Raw genomic sequence first — 20,300 nt, 5'->3', positions numbered from 1 at the left:
AATACAGCCTACATGTCACTTCTGCAGATATATTCATACACATTAATGACCAAAGAGCATTAAAATAGGCCAATCCTCTCTTTACCATCATTGTTTCCTCCTTAAAAAAGTGAACATTCCTCACCTATGAAGATTGTGTTTTTAATATTCCTTAGTCTAAATCAAACATAACTTTCTACTTGTTCCTGTGAATATCTTTGAGACACAATGCAAGCAAAACCACTGAATTTCCTCACTGTTGTTAAATACTGTACCTTAATAAGTATCTTGCCCTTTAAAACGTTTGGACTTGGAAGCTGTTTGGAATCCCTAGTGAAAATGCCAACGAGATCCAGCTTCTCTCCAAATATTTCTTTCAAGTACTGAGCAATCTTTTTCTGCTGCTGAATGCTGCAATGGTTTTCAATTGAAAGGATGACTGGATATCTATCAAGAAATAAATAAAAAAGATTAATTGGAGACAGTGTGATTAAAGTGTCGGAGGAATCTGTTAGTCACTTTTGTACCAGACTGTCTAGAAATGTTTCAGCTTAGCTGAAAAGCCGATCAATCTTTATTTAGAGCCTAACGGATCATGTAATGGATCCCCCTGAGCTTCTTACTGCATCAGAAGTACAGATATAAATTTCTTATTACAGAATTGATTCTACAAACTAGGAAATGTTACAGGTAAATATGTACATATTACATCTTGCCTTGAAACAAAAAACAGATCATTATTTTAAACATTGCAGAAGTCAAAATAACTCCTAATAATTTAAAACTAATGTAAAACATGTTTTTGTAAATTATATTAGTGCATAATTACAGGATGTATTCCATTTAAACCATATTTTCAAGCTTATCTAGTAATATTGTGCAACCATTACAGTTCCCATTATTTATGAAATTCCCCAGGAGGTGGGTGGAAAAACACTTTCAATGTAAAATGCAAATGAAAATAAGAAAGACTTTTATTGTTTCCATTGTAAAAAATAAATCATGTCCAGACATCCACACACCTACTCTAAAATGTCAGGGTTGTTCAGTTCTAAAAGACCCCCGGGGCAACTTTAAAACACAGCTTTTATATGAAAACTGCTAGTGACAAGAAGTCACATTCACTTTTCCCAATCCATGCCTCCCCCTCTGAGTTCTACATAAAGATCACAGGTGATAAAAATCTAAATAAAACTGAACCTGCTTTCGAGCTTAAACTGAGTTTTCTTTAACCATCAATATTTACTATGATTTACTATCCACTAACCACTAATGTATGTCTGACAGGTGTTACAGGGTCTTCATACACTCAACAAAGAAAAAACAAAACAGAATTTAGAAAAGGAACACATGCTTGAACAGCATTTTAGGACGTTTTTAGTTGCATTAATGAAGTTGCCAGGTAAGGCTGCACTTTTTTACTTTGGTTTTGCCATGTTCTTAATTTTAATAGTTAGTTCAAATACAATTCAGCCCTCCGCTGCTCTTTATATCAGTAGCATTTCATACACAGTAAGCAAAATGAAAAGAGAGGAAAAGGGGTTTCATACTCATTGTTCACAAAGGCGAATTTGTTGATGGTTTCAATCACGGCTTTGAAAGAGATTTTTGAAGTCAGGGTGTATCCGTGCTGAACCACAGGCTCACCATCAGTACCATCCCAGCAGTCCACTGGAGAAGAACAGGAAGCAGCATGCATGAGCAACGGAATAATTTCTAAATCCTTTATGTTAATGGATCGTCAAACCAATAATCAATAGGAGACATTAGCATGAAAATTAGCAGCACTGATGTGGGAATGACAACACTAAGCACAAAATTAAGCAGCCTCAAACACAGTTGGTATCTCCTGTTTGTGCATGACCAGGTATATGGGAATTGCTGCCAATAACTGCCCTGCAGACAATTCCGCTATTTTGGAAGGTGCCCTTTTCAAGGAGGATGGGCTCTGTGAGGAAGTCTGCATTTCTTCTATCTTGCTGACACTGAACTTAACAGGCCTGTTTCGCTACTAATGAGAGAAGCACTTCATATATCAAAGTTTGTAGGCAATGGCTCTCTGACCACACGATGATGAAAATGCCAAGGCATTATGATGTCCTTATAATACAGAGAGCACCAAAAGGGAAAATTGCTTTTGCCATTACATGCAGGTAGATAAATTTTAAACTTAAGACTCACAGTCATCAAGTCCATAGTTTAGAGCTGACAAAGAGCACAATCCACTCATAGAGGCACATTAGAACAGTCCAGTAAATCAAACTGATTAAAATCGATTCACTTTTATGGGTAATTTCCAATGAGGAAAAGACAGCAAACCAGGATTTAACATGATCACAACCAGCAAAAGAAGCATCTCTTCTGCGGTGATGTGGAACATGAAGACACTCTTGCATGTCACTTTTCACCAGAAATGAAGGCGTTGAATAAAGACAACAGTTTGTTATCTACTTCCTCCTTTGTGCCACAAGTGTCACAGAGATTTTTCCCATTCCCTGAGCGTCTGAAGTAACAGACACTCTGTAACCTGGACACTACTGCATGAGCTGTTGAATGCAGTAATGCTCTCCCTGTAACTTACTGTACGTTACAGCCACACAAGTTCGCGATATGCACAACACTCACATACCTTCCACACAGCGGCAGCCTGCCTGTAGAACCCAGGCATACATATCAGTCTTGGAGTGAGAGAGAAGCTGGTCTCCAGTCAGGTAGGTATTGTGCGAAGAAGCAATAAAATAATTACACAGTGGCTGGTCCATATCCTGGTTGACTTGGTGATGCAATGGATTGAAGATATCACAGGCAGGGCTTCGCATAAAACTTGTAAACCCTACAGAAAGTGAAAGCAATCCTCTGAGATCAGCATCTTACATCACTTTATTTCCATTTGACACTTCCAAACAAATTAACACCGAGAGTAAAGGAGCAAAAGACTCCTGTTCATGAATGCCGCTGAAGGAAAAAAAAAACTTACAGCTGATGAAGTCAGACAGCAGAATTACTCATCCTTCAGAGAATTCTAACTAGATATACCCTTTGAAATGTTTTCCCCATCAGTGTTAGGTTTGATTGCAAAAGTTATAATCTGTACAATACATTCAATAAAAAAGATACTTCCTAAATGAACAGAAATGATTTTCATGTTATAAAAGACAGAAAAGAAATATTACCATTTGAAAGACCTGAGGCAATTGTCATACTGATTTACAGCATAATATTTACCACACTAACGGGAACAGTTTTTTATTGTATATTGATATTACTGAAAAAGAGTAATTTGAAAAGGACATGAATCTGTCCATTACTGTACTGCTCAAGGTTTAGGGACACAGTTCTTAGTATGCAAAGCACAATCATTATGTTCAACAAGAGGGGAAAAAAGCCCTTTAAAACAAAGAAGTGTCTCGTTCATGAGAGCCGAAAATCAGGACAAAAACAGCTTTTTCAGCATAAGGCCCACAATCTGTTACATCTGTAGACTTGCTTCTGAAAAGACAAAGGCTCTTATTATGATTTGTTAGCAAGAATCTCGGCATAAATCTGACAATTGCATTTCTGGAATGCTTACAATAGATTATCAAACTGCATGATCTAAGCAGGAGACAAACCCATTCGGGGTTCAGTGTAGTACCTCAGACACTTGTTCACCTTCCATGACATGAATCAGTAGGTTTTCTGTTCTGGAAATGAGATGCTTATTGAAAGCTTTCCTTGTACTGGTATTGACGCATTGTCACATCTTGCAGCCCACAACTCAAGACAGCGTGCCATAAGTAAAAGGTCAAGCTACCCATCACTGCACTGCCACTGCTGCCCACAGTACATACCTAATCAGCTGCACTACGCAGGCAAATGTTAAGAATATCTCCACAGCCTCCTGCTAGATGTTTCAGTTGTGTTGTTTAAGTAATAAAGCAATAAATAAGGAATATGTTAGAGAAAAAAGACCAGGGCAAAATGCTACTTCTTTTTCACTCCTAAAAGCAAATGTGACTCTTGATGACTAGAAGACTAATGCAAGCTGTCATCCACCCCCAGAGGGTCAGAGAGTTCCCCGAGCACAAACAGCAAACCACACTGGTCAATGTTAGTTATGTCTGTGTGGATTCCTGTGACGGTGTAAAACGAGAGTAACTTTTGGCTTTTCCCCTTCCTAATGTGCAACATTCAATGTGAAGAAATGACATAATGTACCACAGGGGTACTTTCTGAAAGACCACTGAATCTGCTGGCTTTTAAAGCCAAGCAGCTCCGACTTCGATATTTAAAGTAAGCTGAATACTTAAACATTATTGACAGGATGCCATAATGACCACAGGGCTATACACTGCCTTTTGTTCTAAGACATTTGTGTGCTGTGTTTGATTCTTGAGAGAGGGCAAGCTCGAGCTGTAGGCAGACTTTGTTTAAGAAGAACAACAGGGATAAAAGAGTGAACCTAAGCCTTTAAAGTTTGTGAAGGGCGCCAAACAATATCTTTCTTCAACAGGAATTCTGAGAGAAGTGCTTTAAGCCTCTAACAAGACTTTGCTTTGCATGGGGGCTATTGAAAAACAGACTACTCAAGCTCAAGTTTAGAAATCTTTTCGACTTAATTCTCTTTCAAGAGAAAAAAAATACCAAAAAAGGTCATGGAATCCTAATTTAGAGTCCATTCTAGAGCAGCAGCATAAATCCCAAGGATATTCAAACTGTTCTCGTTTGCCGGTATGTTGGCTTAAATATTAAGCCAATAACTTTAATTATGAGTATACTTCAAAATAAAACTAGTAAGTGTTAAAGGTTAAAGTCATACCATCACCTCTTCTTTCATATGATTGTGCTTCAATGTTTAAATTAGTTCTTAACAAATGGGAAGAACTTGTATCTTACCTTCAATCCCTAAAACATCTCTCTCTTTGTTTTCTTCAGAGACTTCAAACTTATCAATAATATCCAGACAATATTCGGTCGTCACGTTGTTCATCTATGAACCACAGAGACAGGGTTTATTTGTTTCAGGAAACAGTGCTTCAGGGGTGATATGACTCTCGGGGTACTGCTGACGGGAGTTCTGATACTTCTCTATCTGCAGGATTGTGGACCAACAAAGGCAGCCAACAGTGCCATTACTTTCTTAAAGTACCTTTCATGGCCTGAGAGGGAAGAGCAATTGCTTGTTCTGCAACCTAACAATAACAGAAGGAGGTCTTAATCACCAAAACCTTAAGCTGCATCTCCATCTCACACATAGAGTAAAGAGTCTGAAAAGGCAATATGCCTTCTAATCTTGAACAGAACCTACCTCAGCTATAAAGCCAAAAGCTGGGCATTTCATTCCGCATCTACCCTAAAAGAGCTTCCCGACTTTGCAGAAAATGTATTGAGGGACATCTACCAGGTTTAACCTTAGAGAATTAAGGAGTAAAGGTGTCTTACAGTACTGATAAGCATTACTTTAAAAAAAACTAACATTAGACACTAATGATGTGGCGGAGAGGTGGCACTGTGGCTAAAGATCTACCCAAGAGGATCCTAATGCAAGAAATTGTATATGGGCAATAAAGTGATCTTATCTTCTTGATACAGGTATATTTAAAAATAGGCAGCTGAGTCTCTCCATGTCTCCTTTTCTAACGCGTCAGTTTCCTGTTGCCCCAACACATAATGTGCACATAATTTCTCTCACTCAGCTGTCTTTTGTGTTTCCATATGCCGGTGTGAGACACACATCTCTACTGTAAATATTTATTCTTGTTTGCTTGAAAAATGACACCAGATTAATTGGCATTGAGCATGTTTCTCTCCATCAGGCATCGGCTAATGAAAACTGCACAAAACCCCTACCACCCACTTCTGCAATTCTGTCCAAAGCACAAGGCTTTTCCATTGCAACGCCTGTTTATTATTTAATGTCAGGAAACCTTCTCAGCCCTAAGGCACCAGCATCATCTGAGAGAAGCAGGACGCACATCAAACAAAAACAGTGGAAAAATATTGGAAGATGGATATCTCTGGGCTAGCACATCCCATCAGCACATTACAGTAATTAGCATCTAATGTACAGAATGGAAAAGAATCATAATTCATGTCTTTGTCTATATTACTGATTTCAAATAATTCCTCATGATATCCATAGAAAATGCTCACTAGTGAAAAGACAAACACAACAACATCATTTCAGACAGATTTATGACAGCTGCTATAAGACAATGTTTATTTTCCTGTGTCAAAATTGTTTTGTGTTCTGACACAAAATTCAGCTATTCAAAACAAATCTGAAAATAGTTGGAACAGTTAAGTTTCCCACAGTACTTCATCACCCATGGTACACATGCCCATATATTACATATATACGTATATAATTAAATAAAAACAGCCATCTGTTTCACAGTTTGTATCTTTCCCAGCATGACCAAGTTGCCTGATCTGGATGTCTTTTTATATTCTTCATTTTGGGTTTAATGTTTTGTTACAGGCATTTGGCAAAAAAACAGGCATTAGAGTATGAGCATACACCGATATAATTACCTTCTGTTCTGTTCTGAGGAAGTTAGCAAGGTCTTCAACAGTGAGGTGATCCTTCTTGTCACTGAAACACATGAACAATAGGAAGAGATCCCTTCGGAGGGACATCATCTTGTAAAAAACGCAGAACTCCTCAAAGGTCAGGGTTCCTTGCTGTTCATCTGTATCGGCTTCCTTTAACCAATAAAACAGAGAACTGACTGTAGTCCATCTAGTCCAGAGTCAATACATTAATTCTTTTAGAAGTGGGGAATCTGATCGATTCTGAATATTTTGGAAACCTGGGAGCATATTAATCGTTTAATTAACATACACATTATTAATCATTATAGCTTAGCTTGAAATGTGATTTTAGAATAAAAATCATACCTCCAAACCCCCTGTTGAAAAAATGTAACACTTATATTTTTTAACACTTAAAAACACTTAACACAGATATTAATCAAATCTTTTTTCCATTATTATTTCCATTACCGAAGAAAACAACACAAGAAGCAGTAAACTATCTTAGACTGCCACACTGATTATTTCTGTTCTTTTGAAGTCTACAAGACTCTTAAGCTACTGAGAGCGAACACAAAAGATTCCTTCGCTGCATGAGCATTAGTAAGAAAAACAGCATTTCGGTGCGCTTTCTTCTGTTTTTTTTTAAGTACAACCCAACAGGATTAGGAAATGTTGAGGACCACATATTTAAGGCAATCTTTAATCCGTGCATCTGAAGATACTGAAGATGGAAAGAGGGTTCAGACTGCACCTCTCACCTCTCAAACGGAAATAAAGTAGCCCCCTTGTTCAACTGGCAACATTCTATTGCACTTGAAAACTTTCAATTGTTTTGAAATTGACTGAAAGTCAAGCCTCTGTCCTAAAAGGAACACCAATAAATGTTCACCAATAAAAGACCACAGCGTATGCTCAAAGAGTCTTTTTTTGTTTTTATCCTCTCCCCAGTGTCACACTGCTCTCCAGGGACGTTCTATTCCTGCTGGAACGAGTGACATCTGCTTGGTTTGGGCACCACTATCTGATTCCATGGATATTGCCAAAATGAAGGTTGTCATCCATATCATTCCTTAGAAAAAGTTGTTCTGTGGCCAGTTAGCAGCATAAATAAATGTGTATGACATAAAACAACAACAGCCCCCTTCAGCTCATGTAAGAATAACATAAGGGAGTAAGTGCCTGCTACAGTCTAGCCGATGGCTTGGTTGGTGTTGCTGTCTGCATCACAGCTGAGTGAAGGCCATTCATTCAGGAAAGCAAGAGCGCATTGTGATAAGCACTTCGGAGTTGATGTTTACTTTATAGTTGACTCTAATCATCCGCACCTCTAAAAATGACGCAAACCCAAACCTATCTGCATATCTGCAGTTGCTTTTTGTCAGGAGGACGAAACCTGAATAGGCATGCCACATTTATGAACATGTAAAGATACTGTACATGCAGAGGAACAGCCACTCGTAGATAACTAACCTGGAACATCTGCCTGACTTTCCTCCGGGGCAGATTAACATTCATTTTATGCAACAGCTGGTAAATCTCTTCGATATTCAGCAAACCGTCTCCGTTCTTGTCAGCTTCCTCAAAGGTTTGCTTCATCCACGTGAAAGCGTATTAAGGAAAGGTGAAAGCACTCCGAAGAAATACAGCTAACAGGCCGGCAGTAAGGAAAGGGCAATCAAGATTTGTATGGTACCCAATAACTTCCTCAGATCTCTCAGTTGTCTCATTTTACACTCTGTAATAAGGCAATGAAGGCCTTGAGCACAAAACAAAAACGGGGTTTTCTTTTGCACTACATAATGCTTATTTTGTCTTTCGAAAGATTCATTTGGATGGCAATTTGGCAGTGACTGCAGGTTAAATTCAGTCGTGAATCAACTGGGAAACAATATACACCAACTGGCTTATAGTCAGCATCATCTCAAGTGTGCAACACTGCTGCCCAGCAGTGGGGAATTATATCTCCTGTTCAAGGTAAATTAATAATTTATGACATAGCTGAATTAAAAAAAAATAAACACAGGCATGTAGGGAATCTCAACACGTTTTACAAGTGACAAACTCAAACATCTTCATGCAGAGATAAACTGAAGCACGCTATGAGATGATCGAGCACGGCCCCTTTCCCAGTTTTAAATCAAGATCAGTTTTTATCACCCGAGAGACTGATAAAACAACTACAGTATGTGGACCACCTGAAAGGAAAAAAAAAGGCACTAAGGTAGGATGTGCTTCCTGGAAACGTTTACTCTTGTAGATTACTCCACAACATGTCTCCAAACGTATAGTTACAAACTAGGCAATGAGGATATTGATCGTGGGTTCGTTGCCTTTTTGCAAGGGAATCTTCGTCACTGATCCCAGCCATCAGGTACTTGAGGCCTGTGATCCATGTGCGGGCTTCCTCTGGGTTAGAGGTCACCAAATCCAGAGACTCCATGTGATTGCCGTGGTAAATAGTGAAGCAGCAGCTGGGATCAAAGTTTCCATCTGCATGGCGATGGAAGATTTCGGACTGTCTGCCCTCTGTGACCTTGTACAGAGAGTCGATGGTAACTACAGGGGAGGGGAGGGGGGATTGGAATAGAGGAGAGTGAGAAAAAGCAAAGCAAACTGCTGTTACAGAACAGAGCCTTTGAACCAATGTTGTGTTCTAAATCCTTTTATATTTCTAGTCCTTTTTTTTATCCATCCACATGCGGAAAACAAGCTCCAGTTTTCATTTCAATAACATTTCCAAGGCGTTTTCCTAAACAAGCTGGATGGAGGAAAAATCTCTTTTACACCTCTTCAATCCTTCCGTCATCTCTTTTAGCCGTGTTGCAGAGAGTAAAAAGTGCACGTTATTAAATGGCACAATAGCCTTTCTTCATGTGCTTTTCATGTTTTTATTATTCAAAACTAAAAGAGTCATGGTAATCTTCAATTTGCTAATAGGTAAATAAACAAAATGCAATACATCTTTAATTCTTTATGCAAGCCAGCAGTCTCCGAGTAAATAAATAATGCTCATGCCACATTCCGACATTGTTCAGATGGATTTGGGACAATATTGCATTTCCACAAAAACATCCCTGGGGCCCAGTTCTGCACTGGGCTCAGCACAGCCAGGCGAAATCACATCAATCGAAAATTATGATAATGAGATTAAGTTAAAAACAATATATTTTCTGCTGGCACAAAACTCCTTATCACTTACAATAAATCTCCCCGCAAATTCAAGTAATCCACACTGATCTTAATCCTATCTGCTGCTCTTAGAAGCAATGCAATACGCATGTTTCTATCGCACAGTTATTCAGACTTATCATACACTTTAGATCCAATGTAAATCTGAAATATTTACATATCAAGAACTTAAAACATCCCTGTTGTCAATATTCTTTTGTAGGTGCTGCACGGAAGAGAGGGGCCCCTGTGTGTTTAGTTGCACTCAATCAACATGCTGCAGAAAGGGAAATGTTAGCCCTCACCCTCCCAGAATCTCTCAAAATCGAACCTACGGCGCAGCTCTCAGAACTACCTCATTAAAATGTACAGCCTCAAGAGAGGAGGAAAGGAAGGGAGATGTTTAAACTGTGACTGAGCAGAACCATCCACAGATAATTAAACAGCATGAATGTTATTTTTGCTTTTTACTTCGAGGCAAGGTCGTAAGCAACAGAAAGAGAAAAGAACACATACCCTGGGCTCAAGTCCCCTTTTTTAAAAATCATCACTCAGGGGATGTGAAATGTTCAACTTTTTTATTCCTAGATTTTTTTTTTTGTTGCTTACTACAGCATCATTGAGGTGATTTGGTTAAAGTCTTATCGCAGTACAGCATGAAGACCTGGTTGAAGGCAGAAGCGAGTATTTAAATGAAAAACATTGGCTTCATCTTCCTTTTTAGCTGTAAGAATCTGGCTTTTCAAATGAATGCTGTGGACCGAACACAGACTTCCTAGGAAACACATCCACAATCGTAGCCTAATTTTAATCTGAAGCACAACACCACGGCAGATTTTTTTTTAATTATTCAAATGGGAAGGTTCTAAGAAGCTTACCTTCCAATAAAAAAAAAAAAACACCATTCGTGAAATATGAAGCTGACGTTCCAAATAAAAAAAAAAAGCGGGTCAAATAATGTGGCTTTCATGCTTTTGTAAGCACTCATTCAGCCATTCACACCAGGTCAGCTGCACAGCAAGAAGCACTGTACCTCTGAGGAGTTCATTCTCCAGGGAAGAAAACACATAATTAACAATTTCAGAACAGGAAAGGACGCTGATCGTCAGCTGAAGCAGAGGTCACAACCACACCGAGATTCGCTTACTCTTCGCCTTCTCGCTTTTTCTTGAAGGCCTCCACCTGATGCAGGACCGATGCTCGTCCAGGAAGAACAGGCGGACCAGCCCCTTCGACCCGCTCTTCAGCTTGACCATTTGGGTCCCCGACTGCATGACGCTCATACATCGTTCAACTGTGAAGAAGAAAAATCCCAACAAAACACTGTGACGCACGTCCTTACATGACAGTTCTATCGAGAGCAGTATTCAGGACCATACCATACTACAACAACCAGTCCCACAAAATAAGAAAATAATGGAACACTTAATCCACAATATTGTTATGGCTAATCCCCAATAATGCACTTCTGCACCTGTGAAAATTGAACATTATTATTTTTTGGCAAACTTGTCCTTGACTCCCTGATTTAAAGCCTACAAGCTACCCGACACACCAGTGAGATTGTGTCTTCTGTATGTTGGTCTCTTTGCTTTGTTGAATTTGTATAATCTACAGAAAAGAGTTATTCAGAATGCTGGGAATTCATGTAAAACATCTGAACATTAAGCTTGAAAGACTACCTTATCCTGATGTAACATCATGCCTGTCTATTCAGAATTTCTTGCAAGTTCAAGTGTTACAGGCAGATGTACTGAACTAACAAGTTGTTACCAATCAAGAAATATTAGCTAATTTTTGCCCCATGAATTTTAAGCCCTTAAGGTACATCATAAACTGACAGCAGTTCTAATAAAAGAGCTTCAAACCAGGAGTAACCAAGAGGAGTGGGCCTGTGTGCTTTGTTTTCATGTTTGGCCATTAATTAAAAACTCAGGAGAAGGACATTAAATGGTTTTCATACAAGATCCTAACATGTTTTTCTGAATTAGTCAATATTTTATTGTCTAACATGCCCTGGAACATGGTCAATGTCACTATCAGAAACGCCAGACACAGAAGTTGTCGACATCAGACTTGCTATTTAAAGACATGAAGTGACACAGAGATGTTTTTCACTGAAGACAACAAGAGCAGTTTCATAATAAAAGGAATATTTTAGAAGCATGGCTCAGGGATCAATATTAAATTCTAAGAAAATAATGCTTTTTTATTAATTCCATCATGGGTTAACTTCAGAAACAGACAGATTTTTAAAATTAAAAAAGGATTTTTAATATTTCAGCAATTTTAGCAATGTGTGCAGGAAAAAAAATGATTTAATAATAATGTGATTTCATTTAATGAGTGTTTTTCACGAAACTTAAAGTACTATCCAATAGCACACACTTGATGAACAGATGCAAAAACAAAATGATTTGGACTATACTCCTGCGATAAGAATGCCTTAACCTGGAGCTAGACCATTCTGTGCCTTATACATATGCAGGAGAACCTTGAAGTCTTCTCTAAAGTTCTCTAAAGAAAGCAGTGTAATGTAAGAAGGTTATGAGCTGATGCAGAGTAGTTTTAGTTAGAAGACATTATGTGGAATTCTGGATAAAAGCACAAAGCCTATTATTATAGATACCCTAGTAAGTAAGGCATTAAAGAAAGCTATGTAAAGCCTGATGTAATGCACACATCAATATTTCATTATCAGATATGTACAGCAGAGGTCATAACTAAGAAATGTTATGCAAAAGGAAGAAACCTGTATCATTCACATCAAATGACAACACAGGCACAAAGACAACAACAAGGTTTCTAACTTTCATGAAACATTTGATTTCAACAAGAACACTCATGTCACCACCTTTGTGAAGCTAACATTGAGAGCCTATGAGCCCAACCTTTAGTCTTCTCGTGGTTTTGTTTAGGAAAGTTCTGCTGTAACGTTAACTTTATATCAGACAGGCTCCTGTTAAGTGGGGAATCCACAATAGCAGTATATGGCCTGAGTGTGATTAGCATAGGTGTGCAATCCAAGTCCATAATGGTCAATAATCAGACCAAGAAGCAGCATATAAATATTAAAGGTCCCAGCACAGAACCCTGTGGAACACCCTGAGCTAATGAGGCAACATTAGATACGAGGTAGTGATGATTTATAAATTGGCTTCTTGCAGCCAATAAGGAAATCAAATAAACAGAGGGAAGTACCTGTGATCTCTAGATAATTTTCCAGTTGGACCGGATCAAAAGTTGGACTTCTCAAAAGAAGTCCAAAAGCACAAGAATGTTAAGTGACCCAGGTCCAGAAGCCATAAGCAAGGCATGAACTACCTTGTCAGGGGCTGTTTTAGTGTCGTCTCTGTCTGAGCACCAACTGAAAAGATTCAAAGAGCTCATTAGTTACGAGATGAGGTTGTAATTGAGCTGCCACTGCCTGTTCTAGAGTTCCTGCAAGGAAACGCAAATGAAAATGTTTAACATTTTAATGTAAGGCTTTGTTTTATCATTCAGAATTTTCATCGTGGGTCTTTTAATATCCCTGCGTAACCTTCTTAACAAACGCAGAAGTTCTTAACCCCTTGAGCATTTATGTCTTTAAGTAGTCATTTTTCCACTCATAAGGAACAAGTACAGGTTTGTTCCATGCTGAAAAGAGAAGAAAAGAAAAACAACATCCAGTCTCTACATGTTCATAATTCATCAGGGGTATGAATGAATCTGGAGGGCACTGTCCTTTATCAAGCCAGCTCCAGTAGACCTTATTTTAAAAAATCAGACTTAGTGTTTATTTCCATTTCCTGATTTGGTTGCACCTTTTAAAAACCTACAGAGCTACTGTATACATCATTTACTCCTTCTTCACAGACAAATGTTATGCCTTTGAAATTTTAGTATGTGTTTCACAAATTCTAAATGTACTTCATTCTAATGACATATATCACGGGAAATGCTATAATGTGATTTGCAGAAGCGGAAATATATATAAGCAAGCTCCTTAAGTCATTTAGTTCATAGTGCTCAGCTTCTTAACTGTACCGCCAAAAGCCTCATAGCCCACAAATACATCATCCGAGTTCTACTATCAAAACATCAAAGATTCAGTTAAAATCTACAATCCAATTAAAACATAAATGTCTGGGAGGGAACACGTTTGATTTTATTTGGGGGGGGTGTTATGAAACAGAATGTCTCATTGTTTTCCTTTGAAGAAAATCAATTAATCCAAGTATAAAGAAATAAACCAAATCATGAATGTTTCTGTACACTACAGTTCATAACAAAAAGGCTTTTACTTGCAGGCAGGAAGCAGTGTGATTGTAGTTTAGGAGCTGAAATAGCTCAATCATTTGTCTCGGAGGATGAATCCTGGGGTTAGTCTTTAAGCAGTCTAATCGCATCACTCACTCATGCGTATGCTTTAAAAACACATTAATTGTTAGCCATAAAAGAGACTGAACAACATAAAATGGATCCACCATGAAAGGGTTCAAGAGCTTCTTTCTTACACAGTGTATAGAACTAAATGAAATATATTAGAATAGAAAAGGTATAGAACTGGTTCTTTTGTGCTCTGTGGCAAGCATTGGACCCTGGAGCAATAATGTTTCAGCATTAAATCTAAGCCATGTGTTCATGTCAAACCTAATACTACAGCAACACCGTTTTACAGTATCTGTTCCCTCTTGGTTAGGGTCCCTGAATGTGCACAAGCCAGTAACACTCGCAGAATGTCAGCCACAGCAGAAACCATGCGTCTTCCATTCAAAAGGCAGAAACCAATTGCTTTCTCTCTCATTATGTAACTCATTAACACCGTGAAAGCTTCTTCATCAGACTTCCCCCAAAAACCCAAATTCCTGAGTTCTGGCAAAGAACACAATTGGTAGATGTGAAAACAGAAAAAAAAAGCGAATATGACACCTTTTCTGAAATCCTGTAATCAGTATATCAAATACATATATCTATCTAGCTATCAGCATAGATTAAAAACTCTGGTTAACACTGCATTCTATCTATGACAACACGATATATCATTATATACCTGATGGTTTTATCAATGCAGTTTACATGTGCACCCATTTCTATAACTAGGTATTTAACTGGAATAATTCAGGCACAGCGCCTTGCTCAAGGTTACAACAGCCTCACCCGGGATTTGAACCCACATCCTGCCAATTACAAGCAAAGAACCCTGACCACTGCCACACACTGCTGCCCTTGTACTTTGAAATGTCTGAGCCTGCTTATTAGCATAACCATCGAAAATGCGCTTTCAAACTGTACGCACAGCAGCTGGATGAAAACTGATAGCATGAACAGAGTGACGATGGGTACCCTGGATGACAAACATTATGCCATCTCTCCACCTCATTTAAACCCAATTAGCCAGGCTGGGAGTAAACATTCATGCTTGATTAGCAGTCTTATAAAATTAGGTATGAGCCAGTGGCTTTAAAAAGTCTTTCTTAATAATTGCTTTAAACACGATTATCGAGGCTGGTACCACACAACTTATTTTATGGGACACAGAGAGATTCACTTAGTCAATTATAAAAAAGTTTATTGTACCATACATGAACTGACCACCTCTGAAAATAAGACTGAGGTTCTTTTTTAGTTTAGACACAAATGTTACAAAACCAAATGGCCTTAATATCAAACAATATCAAATGCTCTTAACTTTGATGGCAGTAGAATGAACATCAAAGTGTTTAAGTACTTTGAAATAAAGAAATCAAACAGGGAGTAATTAGGTAATAAAACACTGCTTTGTGATCTCTTACTCATAAAACAGCAAAACACAATAACTCAAATGAGTAATGAATAATGCAGGAGCACCTGTGAAATGTGATAATTCTTATTTTCATATTTATTAAAGTTAACAGAGCACAAATGTCAAAATAATAATAATAACCCAGTCATACCCTTTCCTCTTACAATGCTGCTATTGTATACGAAAGCCTTTCTGTGTGTTACAAGATGAGAACAAGAGGAAAATGTACCTGCATTAAAGATACCAAGATTAAAGCAGAGACTTTACTACACACAACACAAAAAGTGTCAATAAATTTAGCACTTTGAAAAACAATAACATCCCCTATTATAACTTTATTACTAAAATGCAATTCATCTACAGTAGCAGCTGGTTACTGTAGTCAAATTAATGTCACACTATCACATTGCTAGAAGTTCCACTTTTAATCCAAAGTGGTACCAGAAACAAATCTAAAATACAATTTGCCACAGTTGAAGACTTGATACCACAGAGTCGGTCACTATGAAAGTGCCCACAAGATCACCGAGAGAATCTTGAGACCCTGTATTTTGCAGGAACACAGTCTGAAATCTGGAATCTTCCAGAAACGATCCCTGTAAAGACCCCATGGACACCATGCGGCTTCAAAACCGATTGACTAGTCAGCGCCTATTTAACAAATGAGGCCATCATATTATATTATGTAAACAGCTCGCTCAACAAAATCCTCTGCCGCTTTTAACAATGAACATCTACACCCGAACGCTTCTCTTGACAGCAAGAATCGGACTCCTGTCCAGCGGTTTTCACCTTTCTCAAGCCTTCTTTCGAGTACTAGCATGAACACGAGCTCAAAAGCACATTGAAAAGAAAAAGCACGAGATCTAACAACAGAAGAATGCACCAACACAATTGCATATGAAAACTCAAGAGCTCCGTTTGACAACGTACATGAACGGGTACAAACCTATATGTGCCAGCCGGTGCTTCTGTACAGCTGCCACACTTTCCTCTACGCGATACATCTTGCATGCAGGGAAAACAGCTTTTGCAGCCGATCAATGGTCTGGATGAGACTTGAAAACTTCCATTGTTCATCCTGGAGCCACAGTACACTCCTCTGCACAGCCCCCATGTCCCATTTCTGATTAGCTCTGCCTCTCCCTGTAGCTCTTCTGCTCTGCCTGAAGGTTGACTGTTTTCATCTTGCAGTAATATTCATGAGTCTCGGAACACATCATCGGACATGTTGATGTAGATTTGAGCCTTCGCGGCATTGCTTGAAGGGTGCAGTTATTGTTTTAAAAAAAATAATGGGGCTTTAATGCCAAACCTCTAAATAAAGTACTTTCTGCTGTTTTGAAGTTGCTGACAAAGGGGTATCCTCTTTTTATCTGCAGCCTTATAACCCTTATAAAAGCTTTCTAACATCTTTCACTGCAGCACTGCAGCATAAAAAGTACAAGATATAAATAAAACTAGCATTTTAAACTCATAAAACAGGTAATCAAAAAATCTTGTGTGGCATTTATTAAGAGTTACCATATTAATTAAATGCTCTGCTATGGAAACCCAGAATAGTTATATGTGGATTCCTGTGTCTCTCCAGAGGGAAGAGAAATAAGCCATCACATATATCAAGCATTAAACAAGAGTACTCAATCCTGCCAAATACAGCAGGCACTGAAAAAGAAAACAAAAAAATCAAGCATATGGTTTCCTGTGTTCAGAGATCTAGTTCAAAGCCATTCTGTGTCTCAGCTGTCTTTGGTTTCCAGTTCATAAAAGTGGCTACAGTCTGTGAGTTTCAAAGACACACATACACGAGACAAATGTCCATCAATGCCCATGTGCACACAGCCTTTACCTTTTTTTTAATCAAGTGGAAAGACTGACATCTCACAATACTGACTGGGAGCAGGAAGGTCTATCCTGTCCTTTAGTTACAACACTCGCCCTTTTCTGTGGGGGCTTGAACAACATGCTGACATGCAATGAAATGCAGGAAGCAGCTATGAAAATAAAGGTGGATGGTTTAAAAATGGACTGAAGCTTTCAGAACTGGCTTTGTGATTTTCTGTGTGTTTAATAATTGAAGAAAACAACCACAAAGGCAACAGGTGGATTTCTGCTAACCTGGCAGTTGAGCACGCATGCTGGTCTTTTTATAGACTGACATTTATTTTTTTATTTCAAGTATACCAAACCATACACACACTGAAAAAGAGTACAAATCAGCTTTGTTATTTATGAGTGAGAAATCTACTTACACTGTATTGAACTGTGTAGGGAATTCATAAACATTTAATGTAAACAGGTTTGCTTGTTTTTTTATTTGCTACAATAAATTGAAATGTAGTCATTGCACCCTCAGGGCAGTCCTTGTCCTATAGCAGTTTTAAAGAGAAAATCAAAAATCAGAGGCAGAATATCCATTATATTATATTATGTTATAGAATATTGGAAAGTCATCCAAGACTTGGAGAAATTTCAGTAGGCATGAGAAAATAAACAATCCTGTGCTATATAGGTCATTTAAAGAATCCCACCCAATCTGCAGGCTATAATAGGTGTTGCTATAATACAGCAGTAAAAATAGACAAACATTTCATAATGCAGCATTCTTTACATTGCTGTAGAAATGCTGTATAAACAAGTGGAACTATATCACGGACTTGGTGCACTCCAGAGTCAATTTAGACTGCACGCCTGAGCAGGATGAGAAAATAAATCATAAATCAAGCTTGAATTAACCTGATAAACATGTAGACAACTCTAGACATCGCAGGAAATGTACTTGGGAAACATTACACTAATGTGGGCTAAGTTGCCTCTGGAAACAGAAAAAAAATCTACGCTCATCCCATTTATGATGGGAATATTTAAAGTCAGGCATGAAAATGTTTTTTGGAGTGTCTTTGAAATCTGATATAATTGTAGTAAGGAACTGTATTTTTAACCAAATCAAATTATTCACGAAATACTCGGCTTTAATTCTGCAAATCCAGTTAAAAAAATATATTACTAATTTTATGTATGTTTCGGACAATACAATCTTTAGGACAAATTTCCTGCATTATCTAAATGACTAATAAAAAGTAATTTTAATTTTAAACATGACACACATATTGTATTAACATGCAAGTACACATACCATAGGATTAAATAATAAACATTCTTATTATTGAGAATAATTTAATAATTTTCCATGATGACTATTACATTTGCTTTTAATTATCTTAAGAAATTGAAAGCCAGACCTTGTGAATTTCAAGCCGTAAGTGTATGGACTGTGTGACCCCACAAAAACCAATAGCTTTGCCAAAAGCCATTACAATTAATCTAAACAGTATAATGTTATTTCAATTGATGTGCACCTAATGTCCATTGACTTAACTAAACAAGCTATAGAAAGACAATTAAAAGCCACTGAATGAAAGATTTTTACCATCACTGAAATGATCAGAGCTGAAGTGTCCTTGTACCTGAATCCAAGTTAAACAAGCAAATTCATTAGACACAAATGCGTTTCATTGCATTACAACTGAATGCATTTTTGCATTACTGCTATACAAGGTATAGCTTTGTCTTCACACAGTGAAGAAATCCATTCATTATGTGTTCTTTTTAGCTTGCTTTCACCTGAAGCCATCACAGAATTCAGAAGACATTGGCAGAAATTTGTGTTTGATCAAACTAAGGACCAACTTGAAAAACTCTTCATATTGAAGGTGCAATGGATGCAACAGAAACACTACAGATTCGTATTTTTCTTGAGCACAGTGTGTCAAAATAAGTTTTAAAATGTGATCATCACACCTATGCCGACCAGCTGAGGGGTTTCCTGAACTGATCCTTGTGAACTTACTTCCCATGGCCTATCCACCAGATCTGTGACAGGGATGTGTTAAGAGCCCTACAGATGAAAACTAGTCATTTTGCCCATACAGAGTACACGTGTGTTGCTGTCTTACTCAAGGCAAAGTGAGGACGCCAGCATGTATACACTCCCACTCTTGCACAGCATGGCAACAGAATAAACATGTGCTCTTCTACATTAAGTGTCTGTTTACTTACGCATAGCATTAGTGTACACATGCATAATGCATTCAACACATTAAAATGTAATGATATGAGATATTAAAAAGTAATGACAGGCGTTGGATCAGACAGGACTTTCCTTTGAATTAGCTCATGCTGCATAATGTAGAATACCTGTTGAAATGAAAAGAGAGCACCGCAACCCAACTTTGTTTAATTAACTTGTAATGACTGTCATCGCCCAATGTGTTTTATATTGGGCTTTCCTGCGTACTGATGAAAACAATGTCTATAAAACCATGGCGTTCTTTCATGATTTTGAAAGTCATAAGACTGGAAACGTTTTTGTTAAATGAAGACTATTTTATTAACTAATTCACTATATCACTGGGGAATACCGCTCTGTTTTAGCCCAGTGCTCTTCCCATCTCAGAATATAATTATACAATATACAGTCGGATATTTGCATGTTGTTGTTTTCTTTTCAGCGTGGTCGGCTTAATATTCTCTCAAAGGATTTCCTTTTTTATTTTTTTCTGATCTTGTCAAGAAGCACAGGCTAAATCGCACTTAAAGAATGCTTCGGAAGATTTAATTTTTACTACAGCATCCTGCTTTCTAAACACAGAACTCAGGTTCCATTGTATAACACTGAAGGTGCCTTTCAACACCAAGGAAACTACCCATTCATTTTTTAATCACTATTCTAGAATTATTTCTATTCGTATCGAATACAGTTATATTTACTGTAACTAAATTAGCTGCAAGGTTCTGTTTTAATCTTTCACAAGGAAGTCAGTTTCTGTTTACAGAGGGCCAGAGGTTGTTCTGGAATTTAACTGAATTC

General features: G+C 37.9%; 1 protein-coding gene across 1 annotated transcript in view; it reads right to left on the bottom strand.

The window, feature by feature from the left end:
• Positions 1-20,300, bottom strand: part of plch1 (phospholipase C, eta 1) — a 52,538-nt gene that overhangs the window by 21,701 nt on the left and 10,537 nt on the right. The window contains exons 2-9 of the mRNA XM_088914659.1: positions 10,811-10,957; positions 8,808-9,051; positions 7,966-8,095; positions 6,493-6,663; positions 4,855-4,948; positions 2,609-2,812; positions 1,530-1,650; positions 255-426 (exon numbers count right to left, since the gene is read on the bottom strand). Of these exons, the coding sequence (XP_088770785.1) occupies positions 255-426; positions 1,530-1,650; positions 2,609-2,812; positions 4,855-4,948; positions 6,493-6,663; positions 7,966-8,095; positions 8,808-9,051; positions 10,811-10,957 (1,283 nt within the window). The remainder of the gene's footprint in view (positions 1-254; positions 427-1,529; positions 1,651-2,608; positions 2,813-4,854; positions 4,949-6,492; positions 6,664-7,965; positions 8,096-8,807; positions 9,052-10,810; positions 10,958-20,300) is intronic.

The sequence above is a fragment of the Atractosteus spatula genome, chromosome 4, assembly GCF_055471065.1.
Source record: "Atractosteus spatula isolate fAtrSpa1 chromosome 4, fAtrSpa1.hap1, whole genome shotgun sequence".
NCBI lineage: Eukaryota > Metazoa > Chordata > Actinopteri > Semionotiformes > Lepisosteidae > Atractosteus > Atractosteus spatula.
Note: the sequence above shows the minus strand (reverse complement) of the source record. Positions and strands in the feature narration are given on the sequence as shown.